Raw genomic sequence first — 14,025 nt, 5'->3', positions numbered from 1 at the left:
CAGTAGGCCACGCCCACCCAGGCCATACCCACCCGGCCCCCTGAGGGCAACCGCAATGCTGATGCGGCCCTCAATGAAATTGAGTTTGACACCCCTGCTTTAGAGTAAAGCTTTATGATTTTTTTTTGAAGAAATTGCATAATACATCCCTCTGAACCATTGAATTGTTAAGTGTGCCTTAAAAAACAGCTTTTGTTATGTCTTTGTGGTTTCAAGAGTTCTTAATAGTATAGCTCCTGAGACTAGAGCATAAAAGTACAAGAGAAAACTCTGGGTAAAAACATCACGAGAGAGAGGAAACTGCCTCTTTTTTTTTCTTTTCTTTTTTGTGCTAGTTACAATTCTTATATGCACTGTATGGATCAACCATTTATATTTTTAGCTGACAGTGCGCTCTGCTTTTGGGGGCAACAGAAACCTCTTATGTGCCCACAAAATGCACATGTGTGAATTCTCTTCGTGTAGTTTGCAAACAAGTTTTAATTCATGGGGAATATGCTTAAATCTAATTTGAGAAGTTGCTGACCTTTTTAAGCGTATCTTAGTATCCCTATTTTTTTTTTAATCAGAGATCTTCTCTCTAAAATCTTATTAGATTTTGAGGAATCTGTTGGTGCTTGGAATGTCAGCATTGCCAACTGTGTAATACAGGGGTCTTCAAACTTGACCCTTTGATGACTTGTGGACTTCAACTCCCAGAATTCCTCAGCCAGGCACGTGGGGGAGTTGAAGTCCCCAGTCATAAAAGGGCCGGGTTTGAAGACCCCTGGCGTAATAGATCCTTCTTCCCCCTGATAAATGTAAGACCTTGTGAGAAGTGATCAACTACTGGCTTCAGGTGGTGGTTAATTCATCCTTGAATTGACAAGTTGATCTATTAGGCAGAGAAAACCACCACTAGACCCAGCATTGGTATAATAATGTTTTACCTGTTTCCAATCTTTCCTTTTGGAGGAAGATTATGGAGAATGTGGTATGCAGTGACTTCAAAGGACTCTGGGAAAAGTGAATTATCTAAAATTTGCATATAGTACTGACTGTGCTTGTGGATGAACTTTGGTGTTGGTGATTGGGGGGTGGGGGGTGGTCCAAGAGTGATGTGGTCCTGCTTGATCTCCCAATAGCATTTGATATCATTGATTATGGTATCCTTCTGGATCGTCTCTGGATATTTGGGGAATGGCTCTATTTTGTTCTGTTTCTTCTTCCTTTGGGCCAGTTTCTAATTGGTGTTTTTTTAGGAGAGAGAAAAAAAACACCCTCCTTTTTTCTTTGGAAAAGACCCAAGGCATTTGCTTTGTGAAATCCCACAGAATTTGACACTGCATGCTGATCAAGTCCAGTTCTATATCTTGATCTTTAGCCAAATAATCAATGCTGTAGAACAGACATGTCAAACACAAGGCCCGGGGGGGGGCGGATCCGGCCCGTGAAGTGGTTTCATGCGGCCCGTGAAGCCGTCCTGGAAACAGTGAGGGAACGGCCCCCACTGCCTTGGCCCTGGCCCAGAGACCCTCCTTCTGCCAGAGACCCTCAGATCTGTCCCACTCCTGCCCAGGCCCCCATAGGCACCCTTGATGCGAACGATGTAGAGCTGGCCACGCCCACCCAGTAGGTCATACGCACTCTAGCCACGCCCACCCTGACCACACCCACCCGGCCCCCCTGAGGGCAACCGCAGTGCTGATGCGGCCCTCAATGAAATTGAGTTTGACACCCCTGCTGTAGAAGCCCTGCCTTAGTGTCTGGTTATGGCTGTGGATGAGAAGAAAGAAGCTTAAGCTCAACTCTAGCAAGACTGAGTCTCCTGGGTTTCAGGGACCCGCCAGTCACAGCGATTTTGCCATCTTCAGTTCTTCAAAGGATTGCCTGGTCTGGGAAGAACCGATATGCAATTTTTTTAAAAAAATTTTTTTATTTTAATTCCATTTATATCCTGTCCTTCTCCGAAGACTCAGGGTCGCTTACAAGCTTAGCAGTAGCCTTCATTCTATGTATATGCCTGTTTATTAGGGCTTTCACACACACCCCAAGCGGCATTATTACAAAGTCAGCTTTGTAATCTGGGTCCTCATTTTACCTACCTCGGAAGGATGGAAGGCTGAGTCAACCTTGAGCCTGGTGGGATGCGAACCTGCACTGATTGCAGGCAGCTGGTGTTACTTAAGGAGGCATTAGCCCACTGCTCCACCAAGGCTCTAATTTTGGTGGTTCTCGACTTTTGTCTCCAGCTCTATGAGGAGAGGGCAGCCATGAGCAGAAGAGAGTTTTTGTACAAATTCATCTTCTGTACCAATCGCATCCCTTTTCTTTTCTCTTTATTTATTTCTCACATTTATATTACTGCCTATTTGAACTAGGAAGCCCTCTTACGTATGCCTCAGTACCCACATATATGGACTGTTGCAACATGTTGTACTAGGGACTACCCTTGATGAAGCTACAAGTGGGCCAGAATGCAACTGTTGGGTTATAAAGCCACAAATAATGGCTTTTCTGACAGGTGTGGTATACAGTATAGCAGTTGGGTTCCCTGATGCTGGTTAGTTGCCGATATATTTGTTTAGTTGCCTTCCTTGATGTGCGCCATGTATTTTTAATGTTAATTTTGCCCTTTTGTTTCTTTTACTTATTTACTTGGTAATTCTGTATTTAGAATCTTTTTATGATTGAGATGGCATGCACATTGATTTACAAACAAATGGGTGTTAAAATAATGATTCAAATAGTTTCAGGTACTCCTTGGCTTATGGTGACAGTTGACTCCAAAATTTCTGTTCCTAAACGAGACAGTTGTTAAGTGAGTTTTGCCCCATTTTACAACCTTCGTTGCCATAGTTGTTAAATGAATCACTGCAGGTGTTAAGTTAGTAAGACAGTTGTTAAATGAATTTGGCTTCCCTATCACATGACCTCAGAATATGAACCAGTTGCCAAGCAGCTGAATTTTGATCATGTGACCAGGAGGGCTACCTGTACTTTTGAAGTAACAAAGGTAAAGGTTCCCCCACACATGCGTGCTAGTCGTTTCCAACTCTAGGGGCCAGTGCTCATCTCTGTTTCAAAGCCGAAGAGCCAGCGCTTGTCCAAGGTCGTCTCCGTGGTCATGTGGCCGGCATGACTAGACGCCAAAGGCGCATGGAACGCTGTTACCTTCCCACCGTAGTGGTCCCTATTTTTCTACTTGCATTTTTACGTGCTATTGAACTGCTAGGTTGGCAGAAGCTGGGACGAGTAACAGGCGCTCACTCTGTTACGTGGCACTCGGGATTCGACCCACCAAACTGCCGACCTTCTGATCGACAAGCTCAGCGTCCTAACCCACTGAGCCACCACGTCCCTTATACTTTTGAAACAAACGCACACAAAAAAAAGTTTGTGGAATTATATATATTTACCAATTTGTTTCTCTAATTCCTAGGTATGGGATTACGAGACAGGTGATTTTGAACGCACCCTGAAAGGCCACACAGATTCTGTGCAGGATATTTCCTTCGACCATAGTGGCAAGCTATTGGCTTCTTGTTCTGCAGATATGACCATTAAGTTATGGGATTTCCAAGGCTTTGAGTGCATCAGAACCATGCATGGTAAGGAATTATTTAAAAATCATTAGCAATAAAAAGATAAAAGTAAAAACTAGGTACGTACCTCTTCTCTCTTACGATGATGATGATGATGATGATGTGAACCAGAGGACATCACATTCAAGATATTCATCCCAGGGCTTAGTTCTCGTATGCAGCTTGATACCCATGTGCTGGAGCATTTTGTGTAGCAGGCAGCAACTCACATCCTTAAAAGCTTTTCCATGCAGTAGCATCTTCTCCATGGATGCCATAGTTCTATCCTAAGCTCCCCTTTTGTGTATTAGCAGGTTGTTTTCTAGGGTGGTGCACAACATGGGGAGACATGACTCACAACCCTGGAATGCACATGTTAAACATTCTTGTCACTAATCTGTTATTTGTGGTGTATTTTGTTATTATTGGCTGCTTATAATTTAACTTTGTTGTACTCTACCAATATTAAAGTGTTACAGGTTTCATGCAGCATAATATGTTGAGTGGGAGCTAAAAGCTGTAGTGCTTACTCTTAGTTTACTATAATGCCATTGCCATTCAGTAACCACTGGAAGCATCCATTTTGGTTCATTTTACTATTGTTATGTATTCAAAAGCAGAAAATGTTCTTCTCTTCAATTCTTTGAGTCAAAAACTTGCCTGTTCTACAGTTTCAGAACTGTAGCCATGGCTGAGAGGCATTCAGAGATTTTTTGCTTCCTGAGAGTGTCTTTAAAGAGCCCCAGTAGGCAGAGCATGTTTCTGAAAACAAGTTTATTGCTTTTGGATGAAGTTGAGTAGCACTGTTTTCTAGCCTAGAGGCAGAAAATGTTTGCTACTTTTCAAAAAGAGCAGCTAAAAACCAGTGGATAATGTCTACAAACTTTCTCCCTGGGGATTAGTGAATGGAGAGACTGTTACCCTCCAAGTGTTGTGACTTTAACCCAATTTCTGCCAAATCTTAGCAACAGCTAAGATTTCTCTCTTCTGTACACTGATGATATTACCTAGCCAGATAATTAAATGTCTGCAGGGAACAGCCATTCCCCACAAGCTTAGAAAATGCCAAGAACTTTTAGCGCCAGGCATAATTTTTATATTTCAGTAATCCACTCTAAATGTCTGCAGTGCTGTGTCCTCTTTGGGATTGCCAGTCCGTGATTATTCATATCTCTATCTCTATCTATCTATCTATCTATCTATCTATCTATCTATCTATCTATCTATCTATCTATCTATCTATCTACATACACACACATACACACATATATACATATATAGATATGTAGATCTTTGGTCATTCGGGTTTTTCCCCCACGTAGAATTGAAGGTATAAGAGCAATGTTTCGACGAAATCTCATCCGTCATCCTCAGGCTGGTGGCTTCAGCTTCGTTCTGGGAGAAGTGTGTGGTAGTGGCTGTTTGTTCCTCTTTTTTAAACTGCCAGGGGGTGTGTGTTCTGTGGGTGGAGGTGTGCTCTGATTGGGTGGGGGGTTAGCTGTGTTCTGATTGGGTGGGAGTGTGTTTTGAATGGGGGCTGTGTTCTGATTGGGTGGGGGTGTGTTTTGAGTGGATGGGCTGGTCACAGCTGCCAGCCTTAGACCTGAACTGGTGAGTTGTGCTGCTTTTGTTCGGCTCCGTGTTTGTGATGGTGCCATGTTTTTATAGTGGGTGTCAGTTTGCTTCAATTCTACGTGGGGAAAAAACCCGAATGACCAAAGATCTACATACAAACACCCACGAAAACCTCAGAAAACATATATATACATATACATCTATGTATATGTATATATGTATATGTGTGTATATATATACATATACCGTATATACTTGAGTATAAGCCGAATTTTTCAGCCCACTTTTTGGGCTGAAAAATTCCACTTCGGCTTATACTCCAGTCAACAAAAAAAACTTACCGAGTTGTGCGCGGCCGAGGCTTTGGTGCTTCCGGGATCGCGCGCACCTCTCCCAAGCCACCGCCGTCCGGAGACCTGCCGAAGTTTGGGGAGGTTTGGGGAGGTGCGCGCGCACCTCCCCAAACCTCCCCAAACGTCGGCAGGACTCCGGACCTCCGTGCCCTGCTTGCCTGCTTCTTTCCGCAGCGAAAAGAAGCAGACCTCCGCGCCCTGCTTGCCTGCTTCTTTTCGCTGCGGAAAGAAGCAGACCTCCGGAAAGAAGCAGACCTCCGCGCCCTGCTTGCCTGCTTCTTTTTGCTGCGGAAAGAAGCAGACCTCCGGAAAGAAGCAGACCTCCGCGCCCTGCTTGCCTGCTTCTTTTCGCTGCGGAAAGAAGCAGACCTCCGCGCCCTGCTTGCCTGCTTCTTTCCACAGCGAAAAGAAGCAGGCAAGCAGGGCGCGGAGGTCTGCTTCTTTCCGCAGCGAAAAGCAGGCAAGCAGGGCGCGGAGGTCTGCTTCTTTCCGGAGGTCTGCTTCTTTCCGCAGCGAAAAGAAGCAGGCAAGCAGGGCGCGGAGGTCTGCTTCTTTCCGCAGCGAAAAGAAGCAGGCAAGCAGGGCGCGGAGGTCTGCTTCTTTCCGGAGGTCTGCTTCTTTCCGCAGCGAAAAGAAGCAGGCAAGCAGGGCGCGGAGGTCTGCTTCTTTCCGCAGCGAAAAGAAGCAGGCAAGCAGGGCGCGGAGGTCTGCTTCTTTCCGGAGGTCTGCTTCTTTCCGCAGCGAAAAGAAGCAGGCAAGCAGGGCGCGGAGGTCTGCTTCTTTCCGCAGCGAAAAGAAGCAGGCAAGCAGGGCGCGGAGGTCTGCTTCTTTCCGCTGCGGAAAGAAGCAGGCAAGGAGGTCCGGAGTCCTGCCGACGTTTGGGGAGGTTTGGGGAGGTGCGCGCGCACCTCCCCAAACCTCCCCAAACTTCGGCAGGTCTCCGGACGGCGGCGGCTTGGGAGAGGTGCACGCGATCCTGGAAGCACCGAAGCAAGTCCTCGGTAAGCTCCGGGCGGTCACTTGCTTCGCGTCTCCTGAGGGAAGGGGGGGGGGCGAATGGAGCGGGCGTGTTTCCCCGCCTGCTGGGCGCCGCGATTTGCCCGGGGAACGCGCGGGCCCCGAATGGCAGCGTGGAGCGAGGAAGCGGACAGCCAGGGCTTCCCCGAGAGCCGCGGCCACACAGGGTATTCCTGTGTATTCAGGTTTGCAAAATGGCGGATTGAGCCTCTGCTGACGGCAGAGGCTTGCAGAACGGCGGATTGGCTTATACTCGAGTCAACAACTTTTTCCAGTTTTTGGGGGTGAAATTGGGGGTCTCGGCTTATACTCAAGTCGGCTTATACTCAAGTATATACGGTATATACACACACACACACACACACACACACACATACACATACACATATACATATATACACACCATTCCCCCCAGTTGCCCATTCAGATGACGAAGCTTTGATTACAGATTCAAAGAATAGATAGGTTGCCTAAAGTCAAGGGTGCCACTTGTCCTTTTTTTAAAAAAAAAATTTCGGTAGCAATCTTTCTTTGATTTAAAATTCTTGGGCATACCAACATGAAGCCGCTCCCTTGCTATTTCCAGATTCTTTCAATTCTTTCTCTCATTTGTGGAGTTCCTCAGGGGTCGGTTCTCTCGCCCCTCCTGTTCAACATCTATATGAAGCTGCTGGGTGAGATCATTCGTGGTTTCGGGGTGGGGTATCATCAGTACGCTGATGATACCCATTTTTTTTTCTCTACCCTGAACCAACCCAGTGATGCCCTCGCCATGATGTCCCATTGCCTGGAGGCGGTCCAGGTCTGGATGGGGAGAAACAGGCTTCGTCTCAATCCCGCCAAGACTGAGTGGCTGTGCATATCGGCATCTCGGGTCAACCAGACTATTCCATCTCTAACGATGGGGGGTGAGGTGTTACCCCCCGTTGATAGGGCTCGCAACTTGGGCGTCCTCCTGGATTCACGACTCAATTTTGAAAACCATATAGGAGCCGTGACCAGGGGGGCTTTTGCCCAGGTTCGCCTGGTGCGCCAGTTGCGACCCTATCTGGACCGAGATTCCCTACGCACAGTCACTCATGCGCTCGTGACCTCCCGTTTGGACTACTGCAACGCTCTCTACATGGGGCTGCCCTTGAGGACCACTCGGAGGCTTCAACTGGTGCAGAATGCGGCCGCGCGAGTTGTGATGGGGGTCTCCCGATACTCCCACGTAACATCTCTACTCCGCGAGCTGCATTGGCTTCCGGTTGCCCTCCGGGTGAAATTCAAGGTGCTGGTGATGACCTATAAAGCCCTACATGGCTTGGGTCCGGGATATCTGAGGGAACACCTGCTGCCGGCATCAAGTTCCCTTCGTCCAGTGGGAACTTGGACGAAGGGAACTTGATGCCGGCAGCAGCTCCCACAGGGAGGGTCTTCTCAGGGTGCCACCGGTAAGAGATTGCCGGCGGGTAACACCCAGGGATAGGGCCTGCCCTTTGGAACCAGCTGCCAGTGGAGCTGAGGCCTGCCCCCGACCTCCGTTCATTCCGCCGGGGCCTGAAGACCTGGCTCTTCGAGCTCTCTGGCCCAGGCTGAGGATTAATTTATTTTAATTGGGGTTTTATTTATACAGGGATAAATTTAATCTTTTTTAAACTTGGTTTTTAACTTTTGTATTTTTGGTTTTTAATTACCCTGTAAACCGCCCTGAGTCCTCCGGGAAAGGGCGGTATATAAATGTAATAAAATAAAAATAAATAAATAAATAAATATCTGCAAGGTTACAATCTTAAGGGCTGAGGCTCCTTGCTCAAGTACCTGGGATGAAAATGTGTATTCTTGAGGTTTAATTAGCATCCCACAATTATTCCTCAGAAGCTGTGCAACAAATCATTATATATATATATAGCCAGGCAACTGCCAAAGCATACTATGTGCTTTTTTCAGCATCCCATCTTGTTTGTTTGCCTCTTGACGATTAACATATGGCAGCATGCTGACTGAGATTGATGGCAGTTATAAGCTGGCACATCTGGAAGGCACCCAGCTTGGCACTTGGGTGTCATATAGAATTGTGTGAAGGGGTGAATTCAATAATGGTATTCACATACGTTGTGATAAAGTCACATGGGAACTTAATGTGAGTTTGTGCTTTCTTTCTTTTTTTTCCCCCCTGTAGGACATGATCATAATGTTTCTTCAGTAGCCATCATGCCCAATGGGGATTATATAGTATCTGCTTCAAGGGATAAAACCATCAAAATGTGGGAAATTCAAACAGGGTAAGATCTTGCAGATATATTTATATGAAGGTGAAACGATACATCTTTAGACTTGCCTTTAGGAAATGAGATGAACACCATAGAGCAGGGATAGGCAACCTTGGCTCTTTTATGACTGGTGGGCTTCAACTCAGGGCCTCCTCAGGGTGCCTCCGATCAAAGAATGTCGATTGGTGGCCCCCAGGGGGAGAGCGTTCTCTGTGGGCGCGCCAGACCTATGGAACCGCTTGCCGGTTGAGCTCCGGACGGCCCCCGACCTTCACTCCTTCCAGCGCGATCTCAAAACCTTCCTTTTTGAACAATCTGGCCTGGCCTGATGGGATGGGGTTGGGTTTTATAAATCGGTCTTAACTTTTAATGTGTATTAATTTATTTATGGGCATTGCTGTTTAATTACTTTTTAATTTTTGTATCCTGTTTTTATTATGTATTGCCCTGTTCACCGCCCTGAGTCTTTCGGGAGAAGGGCGGTATACAAATTAAATTAATAATAATAATAATTAATAATAATAATAATAATAATAATAATAATAATAATAATAATAATAATAACTCCCAGAATTCCTGAACCAGGCAAGCTGGCTCAGGAATTCTGGGAGTTGAAGTCCACCAGTCATAAAAGAGCCAAGGTTTGCCTACCCCTGCCATAGAAGAACCATTGGCTTGTAGTGGAAGAAAGGCATTTCATAGAGAAAAATTCAGATTGACTTCTCAGCATCTCTAAGTTAACAGGATCAAGTGGCAGGTAATAGGGAAGACCAGTCTGATGCAGAACTAACAAAGCTGTTCACCAGATATAGTTTTCTCTGATTGCTCAATTAGTAGATGATGACCATCAACAGATGCTTGACCTGTGGTGGGTTAGGCCGCAACATAACCAAGTCTGGTTAAAATATGTGCCAACCTGTTCATAGCTTTCCTGGTTCTCCTGGTGTATTGGAAGGCAAAGTATTTTCTTTGCCAATACAAACTTCCATGCTAATTGTGTAACACCACGCAGAAGGCCTCTGTTTGTTCCTGGAGACAGCATCTTGGATTCTGACCTTTGATCACAAGTTTTCCAGTATTTCATAACATGGATTCCTGCTCCATTATCTGCCTGAGCAGAAGGTTATTTACTAGGAACAGACCAGTCTCTGTAGCCAGTATGGTTGTTATATTTTAGCACAAGAGATGTACAAGTGAGAAATAAAGGCAAATTGCCTCTATGAAGCTCTGGGCTTGTATAGTGACATTTTCCCCTCTGTTTTTTTGTTTTAAACCACTTGTCATAAAGACTGAAATTCTGTTCACGGCTGAAACTTAGTGATTTAATATAGTATCTGAAAACCTTGTAATTTGCAAATTGGAGGGGGGAAAACAGTGCATGGAGAGTGATCATGTTAATTCAGCTCAACATTGAATCACTTGGTTTTGTCCTTCATCCTGGTTGTCTCGATTTTAAAATATGGTCTTTGGCATACTACACAAAAACCAAGTGTTGCCTTCAGCCTGTGTTGTTAGTTTACACAATCCCAGTTTAAAAACTGTATTTGTTGTGGATAAGCATAGTTCTTTTCATTTGTCACGTACTACAGCCCGGGAGCATGGGAAGTGCGATACATACATTTCTTTAGACTTGCAAGGAAAGTGATCTCAGATTTCCTGTCTTTCTTCAGCATATCCAATATTTTGGATATTTTCTGTAGACTTGGTCTGATATCACCGCCCTGAGTCCTTCGGGAGAAGGGCGGTATATAAATTTAATAAAATAAAATAAAATAAATAAATATTAGTGGCTATCCTGGAAAACCTCCCAAGACTATTTTGTGCTCCTGTTCAAATTTTTATTTCTTTAACTGCTCTCCCCCCTCCCTTTTCGTCTGCCCCGTAGCCTTCCCAACCCAGTTTAATAACAAAAAATTCTAAACTAGGTTGGCAAGACTACAGGCTAGCACTTAAAAAAAATGCAGCCACCTGAATTATTCACAGTCCATCCATTCTGTTCATTCTGTTTTCTGTAGCAATCTTGCTTTAATATAACCTGTTTTCTTTCGTGAACAGCTACTGTGTGAAGACCTTCACGGGACATCGAGAATGGGTCCGCATGGTACGACCTAACCAGGATGGCACGCTGATTGCCAGCTGTTCTAATGACCAGACCGTGCGTGTCTGGGTGGTAGCAACAAAGGAGTGCAAAGCTGAACTTAGAGAACATGAGCATGTAGTAGAGTGTATTTCCTGGGCTCCCGAGAGCTCTTACTCCACCATATTGGAAGCTACAGGATCTGAGGTAAGAGATTCCACTTAGAGAAACATCCTTATTGGTTCGGCAACCTATCCTTTGGAGAGTTTGACATGCTTTGGATTTTCTTCCAAGGGAAATCATCTTTATCCTCTTCATAGAACCAAAGACAAGTTGTTTTGCCCCATGCCATCACTCTGCTGAACACTTAATTCCCACAGCACTGTCTAGGCCTAAGAAATTTACCCATAGTAGCTATTGCTACTACCATTTTTCTCATCTTCTCATTTCTCATCTTTTCTCATCTTTCCTACTATCTTTCTCTTATTGGTATCTTATGATTTAACACTTGTTTGTATCTGATGACTAATGATTGTAACTATGATTTATGATCTATGAGATACCATTTTGCTGTTGTATGTGTGTATACTGAGAGCTTATGCACCGGAGACAAATTTCTTGTATGTCTAATCACACTTGGCCAATAAAAAATTCTATTCAATTCTTTAATGGTGTATAGTGAAAGCTTTCCATTGCAAGCAGAATTGTGTGATATCAAATTATCTAAATATGTTTCTATGAGTCATACAAATAGTCCCTGACTTAAGCCCACAACCGGGATTTCTCTTATAGGTTGGTGTGGTCACAATGAGTGATCACATGACCAGACTTGATTTTACCACCATTGTTATCATGGCCATTAACCAAAGCATGTGTCATTAAGTGAATTGCACATTACTTAAGTGAATCTGGCTTCTAAATTGATTTTACTTGTTGGAAGCCAATTGGGAAGGTTGAAGATCATGAACACATGACCTCAGGATGCTGCAACTGTCGTAAATGTAAGCTGGTTGACAAGCAACCAAACTGCAATTTCAGTAGTGTGACCGTCATAACTTTGAGGACAAGTCAGAAGTCACTTTTTCTGAGACTTTGAACCATTGTTGAACAAATGGTCGTAAATCAAGGACTCCCTATAATATATTATGATGCATTGCAATATAACTCAGTAATCTCATTGGGGAATTGTGGAAGCTGTAGGTCTGAAACATTTAGAGCAGGGGTGGGGAACTGTGACCCATTTACAACTTGCAGGCTTCAACTCCCAGAATTCCTGGTTCAGGAATTCTGAGAGTTGAGGTTCGCAAGTCATAAAGAGGTCACAATTCCCCACCTCTGATTTGGAGGAATAGATAGCATCAAATTGGGGAAGACTCAGCACAGTCCTGCTACTTTGGGTGATCGGTATTGTTAGGTGGATTTTTTTTCATTTTCATTTTTTTTTCTGTTAAAAAAACGGGGTGGTTTCAACATTTATTTAAAATCATTTGTAATTCCCTACTTCCAAATATAGCCTATACTTAACAAAATAGGCATAAGCCACCCTCCCCCCCCCAAAAAAAAACCCCTTGTGACTACCTATGTGAATTATACCGTAGTCTTTCTTGGAGTGGAATCAACGATTAAGATTGTTAAGATAGTAAAGATGTTTTAAAAATGACTAAATTCAAATATAGAAGTGGCAGTTGATCATTTGGGCAGCAGAAGGATTGTTAATGCTATGAGTCCTTAGGTTTTTAGCTTAGCATTTCAGCGAAGCATAAATGAAATCTAACTGAATGCCTCTAAGGAGAATATGAGTAGGCCCACCACCGGCAAATTCTCATTCGTTAGTAACCTCTGGCCATAGCATACTTAAGGGCCTTAAGTATGATGATCTTCTCAACCGTGAGCACGGGCAACAGTTGATTTTGTGAATGACCTGCTCCCTTGTCACACAAGATTTACAGCAGAAGCTCTTCATGTTGCTTTGCAGTCAGTTGGAAGTCAATGTAAAGGAGCTGTTATTTCATCTTAAGTGTTTTTCCAAATAAGCCATATCATTGCCTTGTATTTAATAGGGCATGAAGGCAAAGAGGTTGATAGGAGAAGAAACGAGTGGATTTTCATTTTATTCGTGTCTTCATTCGATTTCTATAGCCGCCCATCTCAGCCAAGTGACTCTGGTGGATGTGGTTAGAATGAGTAAATGGAGCCATGGCTGGCCATGTTAGCAAATTGCTGCTTGGCCTGGGGAATCTGGCTAGATTCCTAGGGAGCCATACCTGCATTGCAGTACAATTTATGCATCAGGTAATCAGTGTGTGAAGTTCATTTTTATTATGTGTCTCACCACTCTAACCATCCTACTCCATGACCGTTATTTTTCTTTCTATGAATAAAGTCCTCAGAGGGCAAGCTACGCAGAGCAGGCTTCTGGGTTCTATTCCTAGCCATGCCAGCAGCTCTGTGAAAAATTCATTTACTAAATGACTATGGAGATCTCAGTCATTTGGGTCACGGTTGTCCCAAAGGTGCTTTTCCAAAACTACAGAAGCTTCTTGGATGAGAAACACACACACACACACACACACACACACACACACACACACACACTGTACCACCTTTAGGATATGGCAACATTCAAGTACCACCAGTTGCCTAGCAAGGTGTCAAAAACTTGATGACCAAAAAAAAAAAAAGAAAGAAAAAAGTGATGAAGTACAGGTACTCCTTGACTTACAACAGTTTGCTTAGTGAGTGTTCGAAGTTAAAGTGGCACTGAAAAAAGTGCCCCCCAAGCCACAGCCGAGCAAGACACCTGCCTGCCCGCCCGGCGGTGCTCTTCCTCCTATCCGAGGTTTTCATTGTTTCATTGTTGTGAGCATTTCTGTTGAGGATTGGCAGCGGGGTTGGGGTGGGGGGGTGTTTGGTTTTTACAAACACACGCACGCGCGCACACACACACACACACACACACCGTCTGCTGGGTGGTTGCAGCAGGTTGTGGTCACTTCACATGACCCTGGGACACTGTGAGCATCATAAATATGAATCAGTTGCCAAGCATCTGAATGTAAATCACAAGACCCTGGAGATGCTGCAACATTCCAGCTGATCGGCGCTTCTTCTGGACTTAGCAGAAGTGAGCCCTGAACAGCTCTGCAGCTCCAGCCGTCTCGCTACCGCTTTTCTAGGATGGTCAC

General features: G+C 44.6%; 1 protein-coding gene across 3 annotated transcripts in view; it reads left to right on the top strand.

Moving 5' to 3' along the window:
• Window positions 1–14,025, top strand: part of PAFAH1B1 (platelet activating factor acetylhydrolase 1b regulatory subunit 1) — an 84,259-nt gene that overhangs the window by 47,133 nt on the left and 23,101 nt on the right. For all 3 annotated transcript variants that reach the window (XM_083379817.1, XM_083379818.1, XM_083379819.1), the window contains exons 6-8: window positions 3,422–3,590; window positions 8,673–8,775; window positions 10,819–11,047. In XM_083379817.1, the coding sequence (XP_083235943.1) occupies window positions 3,422–3,590; window positions 8,673–8,775; window positions 10,819–11,047 (501 nt within the window). The remainder of the gene's footprint in view (window positions 1–3,421; window positions 3,591–8,672; window positions 8,776–10,818; window positions 11,048–14,025) is intronic.

The sequence above is a fragment of the Vipera ursinii genome, assembly GCF_947247035.1.
Source record: "Vipera ursinii genome assembly, chromosome: 1".
Lineage (NCBI taxonomy): Eukaryota > Metazoa > Chordata > Lepidosauria > Squamata > Viperidae > Vipera > Vipera ursinii.
Note: the sequence above shows the minus strand (reverse complement) of the source record. Positions and strands in the feature narration are given on the sequence as shown.